The following is a 22,000-nucleotide window of genomic DNA, read 5'->3' on the forward strand; positions in this document are numbered from 1 at the left end:
GAAAGATGGAAAACTGTGACAAAGGGAGAAAACAGGGAAGAAAAAGAACCTGCAAGAGTGGAATAAAGAGACAGGAAGTGTGTTGTGGTGATTTATAGAGACACTATGGTATTCACCTGCGCCAGCCACGGGGTTCTGAGCAAACCTTTGGGCCCATGCACTTCTTCTTTTACAAATTGAGCACTGCTAAGGAAAGCAATGTTTTTTCATAAATAATGTATACACCTCTGGACAAACATCACCCTTTACCATCCCACAATCTTGATCTTCTCAAATTAAAAAAGGTAAAAAGACTCGGACAGCAAGGCTCCAGTATTATTTATTCTATTTTATTATTTTTGTCATCACATCACATGCAAAACATTTTAAAAGCATTTGTAAAAACATATAAAAAAAGTTTTTTTATTTTACTCCGTTCATCCCCCTTATAATCCCTCAGCGTCCCACTCACAAACAAAGGTATAGTTTTGAATGGTACTGGAGAGATGGCTCAATGGGTCAGTGCACCCATTGCAACAATCCAAGTGCAGCATCCAAATTATAAGTTGGAATGTTGATTTCGGGGAGGGCAACAACACCTGTTATTACAGCGCATTCATACAACAGTAGGGTTTATTTACATTTTCTGTGCAGCTCAATATAACAAAGTCTATCCCAAAGTGCTTCACAGTTAAGTCTATAATAATGGCATGTCTTCCACATATCACAATTCTCAGTATTCTTAATCCTATTTATAATTAAAACATACAGACTGCCTGAATATAGGCCAGTTTCCCAGTGGCTGCTCGCCAGATCAGGCGTGGAAGGCATCAAAAGGAAGTTGCAGAACACCTCCACTATCTCACTGGGCCATGACTTGGTCTCAACAAAAACGATTCAATGCATATGGAACTCTAAGGAAAGTTCTATTGAAGAGTAGAACATATGAAACTATTGAGCAGTAGACTTTTAAAAAACATTTTATAGCGTACACCGAGCTTCGCTAGAGAACAAAACACACATGCTCAACAGAGTTCCTTCTGAAGAAGCCTTCTAAACAAGGTATAGACCTGGGCACTTTATCAATAGAATAATGATAGTAGATGTGTAAAAACTCAGAAATTGTCCACAGAAGGAGACATTCAAGCACAGAAGTCCTCAGGAAATTAGGCATGGACCCATGTGACTACTTGGCAATGTACAATTTTGCCATTTGGAGAAAATTGCCCTTGGGTAACTACTGTCACTTGATGAATTTGAACCGGTTTCTCGTTCACTGTATTGGAAAGCCGACAGGCTCAGCTCTTCGAATGAAGAACGGACCAACCACTGACTCTAAAGTGAATGGTGTTATTGTTAATCAGCACTTGTATAACACACACAGGACAACTCAGGGAAGGGTCCAATAAAGAAAGACCACAACTGGCCAGAGATTTGTCACATGTCCTGATCTGACCGGCACACTCTCTGTGACCTGATGGAACAATGCCATTACAAAGAGAAACAATACAAAGAAATACCACAATTGAGAAAATCCCACAACCAATCCCGCTACAAAACAAAATTAGTTTGCTTGCTGCAATAAAATGGTTACAATGGATTTCTCCGAAATGACAATAGTTTAAAACACCCTCACCCAAACTCACTTACAGAGTCTCAAACACTAACGTTATTTGCAACTCTGCCTTACTTACTACCTTTGCATTAACTCTAAACTGACACTGAAACTAACTCTAACTCTCACCCTCATGCTCACCCTAACAGTAACTCTAAAATGTACACTGAAACTAGCCCTAACTCTCACCCTCTCGCCCTCACGCTAACTCTAAACTTACACAAACACTATAACTAGCTCTAACTCTCACCCCATTCTACCACAGATTTTAATTTTACACTAACACTGAAACTAACCTCAACAATTATTACTAACCCTTACTTTAGCCTGAGACCTCACACTAACACTAACTCTACACTAAAACTGAAACTAACCCTAACTCTATCCAGACTACTTTTTTTTAACAGTTTGAGTATCGAAAAAGTATTGCAGGACTTTTTATTTTGGTCATCTAAAATGTATTGTTCCAAAGTTTCTCTGTTGTAATTGCACTATTAAATTTTTCTCTGTAAAAGTTTTTCTTTTGAAAAAAATGCACTTCTGAAATATGGTATACAGTCTCTCTGGTAAGGAAATAAGAATAGTGCCCTGGTTTACCAATGTGTAAGGTGGAAATTTTTTATGTTGCTGATATATACTTAAAAACAAATTCAGTATTACCACGGGGAAAGAAGGTCTCCATGCTTTGAATCACCAAGAAAAGCTGGAGCTGGATTAAAGCTCTTTCTGATTGGCTGAGATGACATCAGTTGAATTAATAACAACATATATAGCCTGTATCTCCAGAATGCAAATATCCCACGATTCTCCAAAATTCATGTTTGGGTGGTTCAGATCCACTGGTTGCTTCATGTAGATGCATGTTTCTTGAGTGATAGGAATGCTAAGGGTCCCTGCAATTCAATGGAAAACGGAGAGTGTCACACGCTAGTGTCATGCGTGTCATATTAGAAGTTCACCCAGAATCCTTTGTATGTCAAACAGAGAATCCAGAGTGTCATGCATGTTAATGGGAAATCTACAGTTCTCTGCACTGGCTTTTTGAAAATTAGAGCACCATACATGTCAACAGGAAGTTTACAATTCCAAGTATGTAAATAGGAAATCTTGACTACCACACATGGAATGGAAGCCTTGAGGAGCACACATGTCAAGTTAACTCTAGAATGTTATCCACGTCTATGGGAAGTCTTGCGTATGCTGCACATCATTAGAAAGTCTTAGTAGCATGCATGCCTAGAAGGAAGTCTAGAATATCGTGAATGTGAAAATAAATTTCAGAACGTGTGCAAGGCAATGGGAAGTCTAGAGAACCATGTATATATTAAAGATGTCTGTAGCCACAAATGTGGAAAGTGAACGTGCAAGCATTTTCATATCTTGGTTTCCCTCCTCACGATTTCAAAAAGCAGAGATGAATTCACTCCACAGTCTTTATATGAGTCAACAAAGAGAAGGATCCGCTGTCATTCCTTTATACCTGGTGATCGCATCTGCTATAACACTGCTGGGTATATTCATCAAGAAAACATATTAAAAATAATTCACAATTACAAATAAAGGGTCACACAACTCCAGAATCCTTCAGCGAGGATCTAGAAGCAGAAGCCAAGCAAGGTGAGGAGAACAGCTACACAGCAGATTAAACGGGGATTCCGTGATGGGTGGACGCACTGACCCTTCTTATCTGGGTAGTTAGGGGATCGTTAGAGCTCTCGGAGAAATATTGGCCCCTCAATACTGGTTTATGAAGAGAAAACACATGCATGTTAAGGACAGCAGACAACTATGCCCCTGAGACATTGGCTTCTGGTAGATGCACATGGTGGCGAATCCTGCTGAAGACACAAGGACGAGCATAATTAAGACCAGCTCATTCAGACACCCACTGACTTTTTAAAAAAAGGTCGCCATTGTGGTCCAATGAGGACCCTAACTAAAGCTGCATGTGATAAGTATAGCAAGTCTGCTGAGCAGTCATATGGGGAGTAATTCACGGTAGGTTCAAGTTATCTTTAAGATGCACTACACCTGCCAAATAAAAAAACACTTCTGAGCACTCCACAGGAGGATACAGAGATTAAGTAAATTGTCCAACAGCATCTAGGACCTCAGTGGGGCAGAGAGAACTCAAATGTTGCAATTCGATGTTCCACAACTTCACATCTTTACCACAAAGCTACAACCATGTGGCAATTACCATGGATTAAAAGGCAAAAATCCACACTACCTCTTTCACAAAATGAATACGTACACCCACTCTTCACAATCCACCACATGCCAAAGAGATTGAAGCATGCTTTTAAATACAATGTGGGTCGAATTTACTTTAAAGGACCTTCAAGAGTTTGCATATAGAGTGACAGTGCCGCACTGCACACACCGGGAGGGAGGTGTTACATATAGACAGCCTATGCTAGTGCAAACACTTTAAGGTCAATAACCTAAAAGCCATGAAGGTATTTTTTTGTTTCAGGGACAGCTTCGGAATCTTGAGTGGATTATATTTTGGCGGACAAGCTAGTTCTTGTACAGTAGTCCAACTAGCCACCGTGGGCTGGGAGAACTTGAGGAACGAGAAATGTGTAGATTACAAAAAAGATGCTCTTGTCCATGAGCCATAGCTGAAAGCTGATTAGCTGTATCCTTGTGCCTGGCTTTGTGGTAATGTGGATTACAATGAATATGTTTTTGTGCAGTAGCTGCATTTGATTAACTGTATCCTTGTTCGTAGCTGTGTGGTAAATGGGATTACCTTGAAAGAGGCAGCTGGACTGTGTGATCCCATAATTTATCAAAGACATGACCAGCTTCCAATATCACCTGTTCAAAACTGCACCTGGAAAGGTGCAGGCTCATCAATTTGATCATAAATGAGGTCAAGATAAGAGCATCAGCAACAGTGCAATTTGAGGATTAAGACTGAGGAATTCAGAAGGAAGCCCAAATTTAGCCCTTTAAATAAAAGTGGTATGGACCAGTCTACACCTTGAGTGGAAACAGGGTTATCAACAGCAAGCTCTTGGTCCTGGCCAGCAGGAAATTAGAGCTTGACTGTATCTAGCTGCAGACCTTCAGTTCTCAATAGTTGCATTTGAGGCCAACAGTTGTCGTACCTCCTTACGTCATCGGAATACTGTTAGAATGATCAGACCCATTGAAAGTGAAAACGAAATGTCCGAGTTCCATGAACACCACTGCTTTTCCTCTCTGAGCTCAGGGTGGCTCTGCTAATGTTGGTAAAATTGCATGAAAAGTCAAGGGGGGGAGGCTTGCGGTACTTCATTAGGGTGTAAATGAGTATCAAATCAATGCCTGAGAACTCAAGTGCTAAGTCCTTCACCTCTCACCTCTGTGGAGTCCTTATGTTGGGTTGGTCATCACCTAGAAATATGCCTCCTTGTCATATTTGTATTACCAGCCAGTCAGGTTGCATGGAGAAGGCATTGAGTGCTGGTAAACCACAGGTGACCCTAAATACAAGCGGTTGATGTGTGGGTCCATGCGAGCTGGTTCTTTTGTATGCTTGGGGTGAGGGAAATGTGTTTTTTGTCCAGACAGAAGAAAACAAGCTGCCCTTCATCTGTTGACATGCCTGCTTGTTCCAAGGAATCGGCTAGTACCGGGCAAGCTTATTGTAGTCTTGATCAAGATTCCTACACAGACACATCGACAACGTCATGACAAAGAGCTGCAGGGGAGAAAGGGAGAGAGAAAAGTATTACAACTACAGAACATTTCAAATACACTACACAAAATATATTGCATCATGGTTAGATTAATTGAACAAAACCCGTGTCAGTCTCCTTTAGAGGTCATAGAAGCATTTAAAGTCATTGACTTACAGGTTCAATACCTTACCTGCTCAAATGCCTTTTTTTCAAAATGTTTGCAGAATTTCATGGAATTTTAAAATAAAGTATATCTGTGGTTTTACCAAACTCCTTAACACATTCTCAAGCATCGCTGCAAGAACTGATTCTTGCAAAGCAATATCTGATGCACTACAAGCAGGCAAGAAGAAACCAGCACCTGTAGGTAACCTGCACCACAAAGTTTCTGTTTCACAATTCATAGGTTGCCCAAGAGCCTTGGCCAAGAAAGACTAAAGAGGTCATTCAGACAATAGCAGGCTGGCCAGGAAGCAGCAGAGGCTGCAGGAGCTCGCCGTGGCCTGACTTGCATCTGTTGGCTAGCCACATGACGTGAGGGTGTGCGAATTTTCATGGAAAGTGCTACAACCAACACTGTGGATCACCATTTTGATTTGGTCTGCTTGGCATTGTTTATTTTTCAGAAATCTGGGTTGTTTCTGGAAAAAAACACAAATGTCTCTGATGTGATGGGAGCTTTCTCCCATCGCAATTGCATAGGGACATTTCTGGATTTTCCCTGTTTGCAACACTGTAGAATCGAATGACATGATGGCAGCAGCGGTCTATGCAGGTAACAGCGTTGTGGCGGTGGGGCCTGGTTTGGGGGGGATTTCGAGGGATGATGCAGAGGGAAAATTAAAGAAATCATTAATTTTCCCTCGACATCGTCTCTCGAAATCGCCCCTTACCTGGCCCCACCTTCCCACCGATGTTACCTGTACGGCGCGGCTGCATGAAGGATGCCAATAAACATGTGTGATTAAAATAATGTATTTGTCCACAGAGGAAGATCCCATCCAACCGCCCTCACCAGCTCCCAGCTTTCTTCTCCGCATCTGTCACCACCATTCTAAATGACATCTTGACATTCTGTATGACATGCATGACATTCCATGACTCCAAGTATACAGCTACTACACACCCCATACCTTTCAGGGCAGTCACGTACAGGCAAAACAGCATCAGAAAGCCCAGTCCACCTGGGGTGGTCCTCCTGACGCTGCTGAGTCAGCAGTCCTCAGGTGGATGGACCACCAGCATGGAATTTCAAAGGCAGGATTCTCAGTTCGCTCTCCCTCAGCAGTTTCATCGCTTCTAAATGATGCCAGGGAACCGAGAGGCAGTAGAATGGGGCATCCTTTGAGTCTGGCTACTACCCCACATTACACCACACATCTAGATGATCTCATAACACTGCTATGCTTACTCATCCAGAAACAAAAAAGATGTAAGGTTTTATGTAGAGATTAAACACTTTGGCTGGCTTACACCACACCTAGACACGCCCCCATTAAAGGTCTCCACCAATTAACTCAAAATTCCAGTGTAATGAAAGATTCACACGCCTTGCCTACAAGCAATGAAATGGCCTATTTGTTCTTCTCTGGACTTGCTCTCCGCTTGCCACTAGACTGAGTTGCATCTGTGACCAGACCCTTTACCACCATTATTCAACGTACAATCGTTTGTCCAGTTTAATATGTTGTCTTTAGGCCTGTGTGAGCCTCCTACGTTGTTCAGAGTATCATATATCCCTTTTTAAGAATATGAACAAAGCTGTCAGATATTTCAGAAATTCTATTGTCCAGGGCATGTGTGAGATTACAATTAATCTTTGACGTTTTCTTTACATAACATTCAGCCTGGCTTTCATCTCCCCCTTATTGATATAAGAACACTGAACAAAGTGTGTGAACAGAAACATTCGATCAGGACATTAAGCATCGCTCACCGCTTTTCACCACAGGGATCTGGCTTCATATATAAGTTTATCTGGTCCTCTACTCAAGGATAATTACTTCGTTATTCGCACATGAATAAAAGATGTGCATTAATTGCATCCGTTTCCTCCTTCAACTCTCCTTTTGACTGACAAATAATATTGTCTGTGCTGTGCCATTCTAACATCAAGTTTGAAGTTGTTGTCAGTTTTGACCAAACTAGGCATGGAGCGGCCTTGAAACTGTATTAAAACTTGAGTTATAAACCCCTCACACAATCAGTGCTTGGTATTTTTGTTAATTTTCTTTCAATGAGGACATGAATATTGTATTCAGTCAGTACAATACTGAAAGAAAATGTCTAAATCATGATGTGCCACAGTGGTCCCCTTTTCCCAGTATTAGACAGCTCATACTTCGAACAATTATAATCTGTTTACTATTTCGACTTATTCTAGTGCACTCTTGCACGTGTACATCTCACTCGGGTGATCTCATCTCGGTTAAATTTTTAAGGATATTCCCTTTGATGCTTTACTGATTCTGTGCAAAGTGGTCAGTCACATATTGTCTACTGGAGAGGAGATTGATTTCTGTTCTTGAAAACAATACAAATGTTGTTCTAGCCAAATTTAAAAATCATCCTCCCATCACTATGCTCTCCCTTGGGAAATCATTGAGAAGGCAATGATGTTGGAGATTTAGGAAGCTGTGATAACTCCATTTTACTGCTGACTTACCACTCTGGGTTCTGTTTGGTGATGGGAGACCTTCTTCTCGATACTGTTGATCTTGGGGGCACATGGCGGCGTATGGTGATGTATCTCTCCCTTAGCCCTTCGTTGTTTTTCTCTGCCTGCACTCAATATTTTCTGGTGATTTAATTGGAGCTTCCCTACCCCACCCCCACGTGTGGAATGTGCTCCATTGTGTCACCTAGTATTTTCAAAATGTACATGAAGGTGCAGAAATATCTAGTAGACATTTGTATGGTGTCCATGCACCAGGATGGTGATGGTACCTAGATCCATCTTGGACTATGATCGGAAGAGGAAGTTGCCTAAGGTGTTGCCTCACAATGATTCAAGAATACATGAAAGCAGCTTTCCTGCAATGCAATCAATTCAAAACAGACTTTTTCTCTTTGCAGACCCACATGCCGAAAAACGGTACTGTTTGTCTTCTGAGACAGACAACCCTCTTTCTTTTGCCGGAGAATGTTCATGGCATGTTTCGGGTCCTTGTATTCCCGTACACGGACAGCAGAATGTAGTTTATTGTGGGCCACCAAAGTGTGTCTTATTACTTCTTGCGGGGATTTCAACTCTGGTGTTTCTCTCATTGTGTTAGTGCAGCAGGATGATTACAATTCTTGTGACCCCACAAGTCAACTTCTATTAAGCAGAATATAATGCCTCGATTACGAAACAGCCAACTTATTGGCTTCTAAAATCTCATACTTTTGAGACTATTCTGGAACTTTTCTACATCTTGAAATATTAAGGGTTCCAATAATCATACTTGCCTAAAGGCTATCTTAGTAGAAAGGTCCGGTTTTAGAATTACCTTCACTTCAGTATCCCTTTTTCTCCATTAATAGAATGTTTCACGATGCAATTGGACGCCTACCTTTTAACTCCCCTTTTGTCCTAAGAACTGTTTATAGTTGTATATATTTTATCTGTGCGTTTTTAACCATTCAAATTACTTGTTTTTATAGTAAATGTATTATATGTTCTCAAGCATATAGTTTGGCCAAGTTTGTGTATATCAAAACTAAAAATAAATCAATAACATGCTTATTATATAGGTCTTCTCTTGAAATTGAAGAAGAATTGCCAGTGGTTTGCATACTGTAGGACCTTTTCCCAAATTAATTAACTTTAGACATCGGTGGATCATGGCAGAAGCTGCCACTGCCTTTGCTCCTTCTTGATTTATACTCTGACCACCAAAAGCAGTGTTGGGAGGGGCAGAGTCATTCCATTCAAATATTTATTTCTCACTACAGAACATTTTACCTCCTTGTTCGCTATATTCAATCTTTATGTTCAAAGCAGCGCCTTGAGACCCTCACGGGTATGTAGTGCGCTTTATAAATGCCATGATTGATTGATGGGCTGTAGATTGGATTTGGGATCTCTCAATCAATCATTTTCCCTCTCTAATTAAGATAATGAGCCTGAAATAATCAAACTAGCCATCCACTAAACTTCGATTTGCCCACAAGACACTTGCGCGCCTCCTCACTTGCCCTTGCACACCCCCCACCGCATCCACCGCAGCGGGGGCTGCTCCTTCTCCCACATCGCTGCCAAAACCTGGAATGTGCCGCCTATCCACCTCCGAACAGCACCCTCCCAGGCGGACTTCAAGAAGAAATTCAAGGTTTGGCTTTTCGACAGAGACACAGCACCCTCAATGCCCAGAAACCCCTCAGGGTGACATTGCTGCACTATATAAATGGTGACTGATTGATATTATAGAAAATAAAACTGTAGAATACAAGCCCTCCTCTGTAAATTACCAATATCCTTGCAACATCAAACAATGTCAGATCGTTGTGCTTTAATACATGTTTCTGGCTGCCCAGGTGACAGAGATAAGCTTGACGTCTGGCTGACTAAAGGAGGTAGGGGTAACTGGATGTAGCAGCTATGAGACCCATAGCACATGGCAGGTTGGGCATGAGTAGGATCTAAAGGTGACCACCAAGGGAGCACTACATTTCTCTTGGCAGATGCCACCATGGTTCTGATGGACTCTAGACCATTAAGCAGGAGTAATCAAATTGAGAGCAGTATCTGGGTCACGTGTTTGGGCAACAACCAGGAGCATCAAGCCTAAGATTGGGCAGGGCATTCAAGAGTAGGCATTCGCCAGGGTATTAAGGAGCATTCTTTTTCAGCAAGATTTCTCAGTGGAAGGCATGGCATCTTTCAATATCAAATTGGGGAAATAAGAGACTCACAGCCTCAGATATGCAGCAGGTACACTGAAAGCAAATACTGAGACAATATGAACATCAGAGACTCTCAAACACAGATCATCTTAACCGCAGCGATTAGACTATTCGTTAACCGATCATCTTAATCACATACGTATTCAATCATCAATTCCATAAAGAGAGACCCCTTTCAACCGCACTGTCCCACCACAGGCCAACATATTCACAGACCACATTGACCACAAACTCCCTCAACCAGACATCATCTCAACATCAGGTCGTGTAAACCACAGTCGACAACTCAATACTTGGAACTGCGCATCACAAATTCCTAATCATACTCTCAGACACAGAAACCACAGGCACTGAACCGCAGAATCCCACAATCACAGACTATGCCAATCACAGACACCCTCAACCAAATATATTATTCACCCACATTTATTAAACACACACATCCCCACCCAAACAATTGATTAAACACAGCTCCTCAGTCAGTGTAATCGAGTCCACAAGGGGAATAATATAAATGTTCATAATTAAAGAATCACTCTCTATCGGCCACATGCATCAATGTTCCCGTTTGCGAATTCTTAATTGCGAAAATTAAGGAATCGCAATTAAGAATTCGCAAATGGCTATGCATTAAGAAATCGCAATTTTTATTGCGATTTCTTAATTTTCCTTATTGCGATTCACAATTTGCGAATCGCAATTAAGGAATCCCTTTTCATTGATTCCTATGGGCCCAGAGGCCCATAGGAATGAATGTGATGGCATTCTCATTTTGCGATTCGCAATTAAGGAATCGCAAAATGAGAATGCAATTTCAAGGGTGCAGGAGGGGGTCCACAGAACCCCCCCCCCCCCCCTCCACCCCTGAAATGTACCTTTAAGTACTTTTTACACACACACATGCCCCAAGGGCATGTGTGGGTAAAATGAAACTTTCAAAAATTCACTTTTGTGCATTTTTGAAAGTTTTCGCAAATTACCATGAAGTTTAACTTCATGTTAATTTACCACTTCCTATTTGCGATTTAGCAATTTAAAAAAAATCATGCATTGCATTTAAGAAATCGCAAAATTGTGATTTCTTAAATGCAATCGCAATTTAAGAAATCGCAAATAAATTGCGATTTCTTAAATTGCGAAAAAAGCAAAAAAGCTTAATGCATCCCAAAGCAATGAATTGCATGCGCAAACGGACAATTTTTGCGATTCGCACCGTTTGCGAATGCAATTCAGTTTGATGTATGTGGGCATTATTAAGTCTCTAAAAGATGATATTACCCTTAAACAAAGACCTTATGAATTGGAGATCTTCCTTGTGATCAGACTTGGTTGTGTACTAACCCTCAAAAACACCCAACCCTGTCCTTAAGAATCAACAATCAACTCCAACCACAGACCAACTCATATATAAATCACCTCAGCCACAGATCTTCTGATTAGCACACCATCAAAACCATAAGCATTCTCATCTTTTTGCCATCCTAACCTCAGGCTATTACAGTCACAGATCATCTCAGCCACAGTCCTCCTTAATCACAAACCAAGAAAACTGTATCCCTTCTCAGGCTCTCCTCAGATCATTATAGGCAAAGATGGTCCCAACCTCCAAAACCCTGACATGCTCAGTCACAGACCTTTTAAAGCACAAACTATACTAGCAGCACATACACCATCAACCACATAACACCTCAGACTCAGTCTTATCAGCTAAGGCCATGTAAATATTAGACCTTTTTAGTCTCTCTTAAATAGAGTTTGTCGCACTTTTAGAGCATCTCAACTACAGACCTTTTTAATTACATACCTTGTCTTCCACACCCCCAGTAAAGTACAGATTATCTCACCCAAAAGCAATCGACAGACCCACATAACACAAAGACCTTTTCAAACAGAAACATATGCTGGCACAGACTATTTCAGTCAAACATTCTCACGCACATACAACCTTTACCCCAGTCATCTCTCAGTAAGGTCATCTAGATTCTTTTACTAATCATTTAATTCACAAACTGTTTAAAACATTGATACCAGCCTCTCAACCAGAGACCATCTCAACCTCATACCTTGTCAGCCTTCTCTGCACTGACCGGCTTACCACAGCACATTGAAGATATCAGTGACGTCAGCCAGACCATCGCTAGTACCAATACCAGAGGGCTTTTCAACCAGATCCCTTCTCAACCACAGCCCTGCCAAAAATAATTTGATCTACAGACCTTCTCACACACAGACCATTTTTCTCAACCACATGCCATCATGAACTATCTTAAATGAAGACATTCTCAACCACTGAGCTGCTTCCTCAACCTTAAACGTGGATCTACATAAATGTGAAATGCCATAACAAGTTTGTCTCTTAATCCCTCACACTCACTCTCTTTAACAAGGATGACTGCCAGTCATTTAGCATCTTAAACACAAAACATCTCTGCCAAGGCCCAGTTACAGACCACCTCAACCACTGACCATTTGCATCCTCTCAACCAGAGCTCCTCGACTACTGCCCATCTTAATCACATACCATCTCAACCTCAGACCTTCTGAAATGCAACCCTTCACATCCATAGTCCATGCCAACCACAAAGTATTATATGCCAAGGTTGTCAAATAGAGACTGTTTCAACTACAGACCTTTTCAAACACAGTCTGTATCCAAGATCTTCTCTGCTCCAGTCTGTCAGGGAGAAGCTTCAGGAAGCACCCGGCACACAGACTCCCCAGGGCCAATCACAACACTGCATTGCAGCGTTGTGATTGGTCTGAGCGTCGTGGATCAGGGCTCAGATCAGGACAGGGAACCTGAGCATATTCCCCACCAGGCTTTCCATTACAGCCTGGTGGGGAATAAGCAAAGTGTGCATGACTGCTTGGCCGGCCGAGACGGCTGGCCAAGCAGTTCTGCACATTTAGTGTGCACAGTCTCCTCCTCCTCCCACCCTGAGCCACCAGCCCCACCCGCCCAACCAAAAATAAAACAATAATAACCTTGTTATTATCGTTTTATTTTTCCCCTTTTCACTGCTCTAAGAGCAGTGGGGAGACGCTCCGCTGACTTAGCGGAGGAGCCGCCACTGGACCCTGCCAAGCAGAGACCACAAACTAGTTCCACTGCAGGCAAAGACTTAGTTGACTTAAAATACTCTAAAATACAGATTGCCTCAACTGAACACATTCTTCAATAAGCCTTCCCCACAACCATAGACCTTCTCAAACCACAGACATTGTTAACGAGAGACTGCCACAGATTAGCTCAATGAAATTTGTAAAGAGAATCCATTCAAACAATACAGCTTCTCAAACCCTAGCTCTGTGCCTCAGCTTGAGTCCCTCTCAATTACAAACTTCTCAATTCCAAATGATCTCAGCTAGCGACCCGGACACTCTTATGGCCATCACAACAGCTACGCATCTTAAGTAGGGAGCACTGTCAATCAAAAACCAGCTCAACTTCCTTCTAATCCACTGCCCCCTCTAAACCTCCAATCTGTTACCATATGCCTTCGCAAGCACAAACTGCATCAACCAAATTTTCCCTCTTTTTAACACAGACTAAAGACTTAGGGGCTTATTTACAAGCCCCTTGCGCCTTCATTGCGTCACTTTTAATAAGGGGAAAAGGGACGCACTGGCAGTGCAAATGGTTTGTAAATAAGCCCCTTAATTTTCCTAATTCTGCTTAAACACCAATGTTTTGTACTGACAATATCATGCAGAAACAAGACCATCTCAGAAACACACCCTTTTCACCCAAAAACCATCTCAACTACACACACCCTTAAATTCGGACAAGCCCACTAACGGACCACCTAAATGAAAGGACCCTCTCAACCGCATGCTAATTTACTACAAATCCACACCCAAACCAAATGTAGACTATCTCAGTTGAATACCATCTCATCCACTGACTCTTTCTAACAGAAAATATCAATCAAAGAGCCCCTTGCTCATCCTAAGGCAAAGCTGCACTTAGGCACAGACAGTTTCAGTCAGCAACCCTGGAGCATCTCAACCACAGTTCTTCATAATTACAGACCTTTCAACCACAGACCATCAAAGAATAACCTTCGTAAACATAGGCTGCAATAACCATAGATATGCATAACCAAAGAGCCTCTCAAACACAGATCATCTCAGCCACAACCTTTATCATCAACAGACTATGTCTCACTCATTGACAAACTGTATAATAAGAGGCAAAGTGAGAGTTGCGGACAAGAAAAGAAATCACTGGAGTTAGGAAAGTCAGGCAAACAGTGAGAGACAAGACAGATAAGAAAAAGGCATAGAGAACTTGGTGAACCGCCAGAAAAAGGCAGTTAGACAGAGAGAATGATTTAAAGAGTCATGCAGGAAGGTACGCTAAGGGATCTGAGAGGATCAAGAAGATACGCTAATAGACAAAGAGAACCCAACACACGCAGAGGATACATGAAGGAAATGCATGGCGTAAGAGCAGAAGGTAGAGGTGTGAACAATACAGCGCTTGCATAGAGCTGTGTGGTAAATGGAATTAGCGTGAAAGAGGCAGCTGGACTGTGTGATCCAATAATTTATCAAATAAATGCCTTGGGAGGACATACTGAGAATGATAGAGTGGTGAAAATGTTGATCTATAATAACAAAGGCTGAGAAATTAAGCATATCAAGATCCATATGTCTCCCATTTCTTTGTGACTTTATTATGAACAATCAGGGTCTATCCTCCCTGAAGCACATTCACCCTTCTCCAGCCTTCTATCTTGCTTTCTCGCTTCCTTCTTTCTATCTATCGCCTTCTCCTTACTTTGCACCTGTTTCTTCAACTGTTTCTTCAACTGATCTTGATATGTAAGACCTGCTGGACTTCAGGCTATATTGGTTACTTGGACTTCTCCCTGATGAAGGTCTGTCAAATTGTGACTTCTGGACATATACTGTTTGCTATTGGCACCAAATGATGTATCTTTCACCAGTTTTAAAGCGAAAACAGCAGGCCCAACCTGTAAATAATAAATAGAGAGCAGCTGGTGAGCTACAAAGGGTCATTCTTGGAATCAAAATGTATGCATCATTCTGTGAGATTAGGCATTCACCCTGGAACCAAAAGACAGGTGTCAGTCTGCAGAGTCGGACTGGTCACAAAGAACACAGGAAAAACAACCATCAGGGAAGTGGACTGTTTTTAGGAATGGTTTGGGCTGAGAGGGTCTCTGCCCATTTATTTTTGAAAGCAGGAACGAGAGAGGGCACACAATGGTCCCAGGCACATGTGATGTGCCGCTGCAGTGAATACTGCTGCTTTCTCTTCACAAACCTGTCAAACATATGGCTTTCCTAGCCAATATTTCAACAAATAAGCTGTCTAGCGGTGGGTGACTGGACATGGAAACAAAAAGTGGCATCAAGCCATTAGATATGAGGGTATAAAAACTCTGGAAAGAATAGCTCTGATAGGGTTAGAGATAGGAATTATGAACCAGAAATATGCAATTGTCTGGGAACTGCTGGTGCAAAAATTAGACCTAGAAACAAAAACTTACATCCGTCTATCAGCTCTTGGAAGCCCAAACTAGAACCCAAGAGGGATGCGTCACTATGTGAACTGAAGTAAGACGTGGAGGCGAACAGACCCTCTTGGTATTAGGTCTATGAGTTTTACTAATAGTCTCAGTTCACTGAGCAGCAAGTGTGAGGGAAAGCAATCTATTGACAACATGCCATGAAAGGTTTGTTGCCATTGTGAAATCTTGAAGATTATGAACGTCTCTTCCTTGTGCTGAAGACTCAGCCCAAGTACCCAAGAGTGAGGAGGATGAACAAAGCTCGAGTCCTGCGATGGCAGATGACGTTTAGCTTCTCCACAGTGTAGGGTATTCTGAAGAAGTGTCTCTTCAAGTGAGAATAGCCTTGGACGTAACCCATAACCTGTATGGATTAAGTAGTGTGGGAAAACTCTTCTAAAATAATCTTAGCCATGTGAAAAGTTGTCATTTGTGGAAGTATCTGAAACTTCAGATTTGGTAAATCACAGTATCCTTAATTATATCAACATGAAAGACTGACTGAGTTGGTCTTACAGGACTGTCAAAATCATGGAGATCGTGAAGAGGCCTTCTTTTCACAAAAACACAGCTGGTAATATCTGCACCAGTCCAAAAAGCTCCATTACTATCCTACAGCCCTAACCACTAAGGAGTGCATTCAACAGAAGATGTCTTGTCAAAGTCTTATAAGTGAAAATTGCCCTAAAAAGGGGCTCCCCACACAGTTTTTAGCCCCAGTAGGTCAACATCCAGAGGAGTAGGATTGTAGGGAGTATCGAGTCAGCCTAAAATGAGACCATTTCATAAACGAAATATTAACTGTTGATTTCTGTCATATTTTCAATCATAATATATCAAAAGCAGACCCCTCCCAGAATATTTTATTACTATTGATTTTGAGTCATTGAAAAATTTAAGACTGCATGTGAAATGTTTTACACTACTACACTGAAGACTGCTCCAGCAACCTACCACTAGATCAGAACCACTACATCGACATACCCTTATGTTATCCCGTCTCTTTGAAATAATTAGCCAATACGTTGGTGTCACATTGCCTACCCATATGCAAAGATCCTGACCCTGTCCTTGACTCTACCCCTGCTTCTTACACAAATGCAAACCTTAACCCAACCTCTAAGCCTAAATCTAACACTTACACCAACCCTAACCATGTTAACCCTAGTTCTAGCCTTAAACCTATCTATAAACATTACCCTAACTCTACACCTAAATATACCTATAACCGTATCCATAAACCCTCCCTATGTCTGTATCCTAACAATATGCGTACCCCTAAACATTCTTTCAAACCTAAGCCTAACCTGACATCCAACTGTAAAAACCTAACTTTAGTCCTTGCCCTATGCCCACACTTTATTCTAATATCACCCCCAATCCTAGCCCTAACCATAACAATAACATTGTCCTAACTACAAACCTTAAAATAGCCCTGTATCTAAATCTTATCCTTACCCTGACCAGATACCGAATTCTAAACCTTACTCTAAACTCAACCTTCAACCCAACGCTAAGCCTACCCCATGCACTATTCTTGTCCCTTAACCTAACTCTTCTCCTAAGCCTACCCCTAGCCCTAACACTTGTCCTTGTACTTACCATATTCTCATTAATGGCATTGTCAGTAGTTTCACTCTCAGTAGTGGTAAACACTGATGTAATAGCTTCTATGCATTTGTACATCAATCTAGTGAATTCGATGCAGTGGGGATACACCCACAATAGTATCTGAAACAAACACCCCAAAAAGTATAGATTACTGATCATAGTAACCGTAACTGCTTTTTATGACTGAGGGGACGGTTTGTAAGACTAATAGAGTTTTACTTACTTGACCTATGCAAACCTGGCTATCCGGCCTATCAGGAACACAAACGTGCACCCAGATGAGTCAAAAATAGGAAAGGTCCCATCATTTGTGTTTGGCACCAAAGTCCTTTAGACCTTTAAATGAAGTAGACTGTGAAAACAGCCAACTTCCAACTTCATCTGATACACAACACAGAAAGTGCATTTCATTGAGTACCATCTGTGTATTGTGGGATCATTACTAATGTACACAATTGCATACTTCAGATGCTTTTATAGCACTACACTGTCTTTCATAACCTGTCTAGTTCATATTTTTCCAGGCAATTGATTGCTTTTCCTTTTTTCTCTGTAACTGCATCTCTATGGTTGACAAAAATGAGGCTAAGTCAGATGCAGTGGCCATTATGTATGGGGTGTCATGTGGCACATATATACATACCGATTTGCTTTTCAGGCTCTATGGACTACTTCAGTGGTTCCCACACTTTTTAGAACCACGACCCATTCTTCCTAATGACAAATGTCTGTGACCCACCTATCTTTAATGAACATGAGGCGAGCTATTCTTTAATATAGCTAAATAACTGTATGGTAGGGCACTGTCATTTACAAATAGCAAATTTTTCATTGAAATGACCACTACATTTGCATAGATATACATTTTTACAGACAAAAGTATATTGCACGAGTTGCGGCCGGTGCAGGTAAGAGTGGTGCAGTGGATGGGCGGTGGTGCGGGGCTGAGGTGGGGGAGTCAACAGAAGATGACAAGGGAAAACAACACTTAGCATGTACTCGCCACATCACTGACTTGCTGATGTAGAGAGCGCAAGGTAAGTGGTTTTTTTATTTTTTATTTTTATTTTACCTCGTCGTCTGTCGACTCTCCCCCTCCCCGCCCACCACGCTTACCTGCAACGCAGTCATTGTATTGCACACCAATGATAATGTGTTTAATTTGGGTTTAAGTGAATATTTATCAATAATGCACCACCAAGTAAAGAGCCTTGATTTTGTTTTGATCCTTTTAAAAACCTGGCTGTGTGTGTGACTGTCATGTGTCCATCATACTGCACAAAGACAATCAGAAGAGATGAGAATCTAACCCAAAAACAATATGGACACAGTCACTGCAAGAAGGTGCCAGTAAGTAACACCATTGCTCCGGTTAGTAGGACAGACAGACATGTGCAGTAGGTTCCATACCTTGCCAGTATTCCACGTAGAAGTCTCTGCACATTGGGGAAGCAACAAAGGGTTAATAAGAACAGATTAAAACTGGGCAGACATACTCTGTCCGGGTAGTTTAGAATACATGATTTCATGCTATATGCTTGGACAGGCCACACTGGCAAAAAAGGATCTAATTTCTATGAAAGTTGTGATTATTCAATTCATTATTTCTCAGTGGCGTTATACATTTTGGCGGCCCAGCTCATAATTTCACTTCATGTAGTGCTTCGAAGATGAGCGGATAAACGTGAACTTAAGTGGAGATGTTAGGAACAGTCTGGGCTTTGGTGGAGACATCCAAGAGTCCGCTTTATTTTCCACCTACTCCTGCACCACATGATACCACCTTAGGTCCCAAAAGTAGGACAGAAGGACCAGTGACAGGAGAGCATAGTAGATCCTTATATTGTGTTTTGGGCCCATCTTTCAGCATATGGCATGAGGAGTTTAGAGAAATGCGCGGCACTGCACACCAATTCAACATTCCGCAAAAAAGGAAAAACCATAATTTGAGCTCCGGGAATGGCAAGTAACGTAAATGCGAGAAGTTATACGTAACTGTTAGGACATCAATGTGAAATGCATTTCACATTCACATAGAAAGGTGTAAAATTACAGATTTACATATCCATTTGAACGTACTTTTACACTTTTTTAAAATTTACAAGCATTTCCACAGTATGCCTGGAAAGCCAGACAGATTATTGGAAATCTCACATCACTATTTCAAAGGCTCCCATTTTCCCAAAGCGTGATTATACATAGTCTACGGCTTTACACTAGGGAAATGCAGTGGGATGCTAAAAAGCATATTTGTTTTCTTTTTCTCTTTGGAGAAAATGCATTTCCCATTTGGGAACCCATTTTCCTACATTCCCTCCTAGGGAACCCTCACCCTGTGAGCTGAATTACTCCAACCCTTTGCAGCAGTAAAACTCCAACCATTTTCATGGGGCTAAAAGTTTGGATTGGAGCTTCCCTGCTATGCAAATTCCAGACCATCCAGAATACCTCGGCCAGACTCGTCCTCGCCATCCCACAGCATGAGCACATCACCCAACACCTGCAAGACCTCCACTGGCTCCCTGTCGAGAAGAGAGTAACCTTCAAACTACTCACCCACGGTTACAAATCCTCCACAACAGCGGACCCAAATACCTCAACGAAAGAGTTTCCTTCCACGTACCCAAAAGAAACATCCGCTCCACAGCAGAAACCTTGTGCGTATGCAGAATCAGTGCGGGTGGAAGAGCCTTCTCCTGCATCGCAGCCAAAGCCTGGAACAAGCTCCCAGTCAGCATCAGATGCTCCCCTACACGGCACGCCTTAAGGAAAAGCCTCAAGACCCCTCCTCCGTTCTCCCCACCCCCCAGTGCCTTGAGACCCTCACGGGTGAGTAGCGCGCTTTAAACCCCCTGATTGATTGATTGTATGGCCACAAACTCAGAAGTCTGCAAACCTACCAGGCCAACTACGCCTCGTTCTGCTCCCCACCCTTTACATGATGTTTAGGACTCAGTAATTGTATGCACTCATAATGCAGAAATATGAATTACTAAAACTATTTCAGCCTGTCAGGAATCTGTCTGGGATTTCTTGGCAGGCATAAATTAGGTAATTTATCTCCATAAATATATGTGTTGGGGAGAAAAAACCTTTGGGAATTGGGTCCAATGAATCTAAAAAGACAGAAAGTAGAGAGGAGAGAGGGAAGGGGAGAGGGAAGAGTATAGGAGATGAGGAAGAAGTTGGGAAGAAAGAAAGAAAAACAAACAAAGGAAAGAAAGAAAAAGAAAGAAAGAAAAAGAAAGAAAGAACGAAAGAAAGAAAGAAAGAAAGAAAGAAAGAAAGAAAGAAAGAAAGAAAGAAAGAAAGAAAGAAACCAAAAAAAAGGGAAAATTGGGTGAGAACAGAGAAAAGAATCTTAAGACGTTGCACCACACACCACATCTATTGTAGATATTTTGATAAATCCAAACAAAGGAGAGGGTTAACAGAAACACCAGGACATAACATGGAGCTGAGAAAAACACAAATTTGTTAGGCAAGGCACATTCAGCAAACAATTAATAAGAGATTAGTGCACTGCTCTTTTTCGTAGAGAATTACTTTGAATGTTTTTTAGAAGTTTACGGGTGCTCCATAGGTAGCGTCTGTCATCCCTGGACGCCTACAATTAATGAACAAATGTGTTTCTAGTGAATCACTAGACCCATCCCTGTGGGCACTCCCTTGTCCCTCTGCATGAAATGAGGGTTTCAACACGTTTTTCAATTTACACTTCCTTTAAATTTTTATTTCATTTGTTTCCACAATTATTATTCATTGTAAGTTCATCAATTTTTATCGGTCTTTATACATGAGGCATCATTATTAGGTCCAATGCATTTCGGGCATTCCATTACTGCCCTTCATCAGGGAATAACACTGAAAATAATAAACAAAATAATAACAATCAAAAAATATACTTGTGAGCTCCTATTTCTGTTATCTATAAAGTTTCCTATGTGTCAAGTATACGCCTAAGGTGATATGGCAGGTCTGAGAATGTGGTACGTTAAGGGACACCCTTCCAACCTTAACTCCAGTGACAGTGAAAACATGTAATACTCGGCGTTTTACTCACATGCCTGGTCTGACCATTCACGGTCTATGTTAGGAGCGGGAAGCTACAAACGACAAAATGAGTAACCACACGTTATCATCAAAATTAGTCAAGTCCTCCAGTCTAACACGGTTATATGTTAGTTTCTAATCTTGCCTACAAAACTGACCTTATCACCACAGATAACTTGACAGTTCAATTCGGTCATTTAGACCATTCGGTTTCTGTGTTGATAATTTATGAATCCAAACGTTCTCTCTTTGTAAGAGGTATTTGATGTTATCCCTCCCTTCCATTTTCTCCACGGTCTCCAGTATTGTAAATTTTAACTGTGATATGTTGTGTTTCTTCTCCGTAAAATGCACAGCCACTGTCGATTTAGTATTGTTTAGTCGTATATTTGATTTATGTTCCAGAAAAACGCATGAAAATTGAACATAAATCAAATATACGAATGGTCTAAATGACCGAATTGAACTGTCATGTTATCTGTGATTAATTATGTTTGTTTCTTGGTGAACAAATGTAGTACTGAGACTTATATTTGTTTTCATATTTTATGCTTTATTTTTCAATTCCTTTACTTGAGTTATATATCATGTTTGCTACGTTGATATTATATTTATATGATAGCTCTAGACATAACTGCATATCA

At 41.3% G+C, this 22,000-nt stretch overlaps 1 protein-coding gene across 1 annotated transcript in view; it reads right to left on the minus strand.

Annotated features, from left to right (window-relative positions):
* Nucleotides 1-308: 308 nt before the first annotated feature.
* LOC144770469 (CD82 antigen-like) overlaps nt 309-22,000 on the minus strand; it is a 206,868-nt gene continuing 185,176 nt past the window's right edge. The window contains exon 9 of the mRNA XM_078654994.1: nt 309-5,285. Within this exon, the coding sequence (XP_078511120.1) occupies nt 5,211-5,285 (75 nt within the window). The 3' untranslated portion in view covers nt 309-5,210. The remainder of the gene's footprint in view (nt 5,286-22,000) is intronic.

Source organism: Lissotriton helveticus, chromosome 7, assembly GCF_964261635.1.
Source record: "Lissotriton helveticus chromosome 7, aLisHel1.1, whole genome shotgun sequence".
NCBI lineage: Eukaryota > Metazoa > Chordata > Amphibia > Caudata > Salamandridae > Lissotriton > Lissotriton helveticus.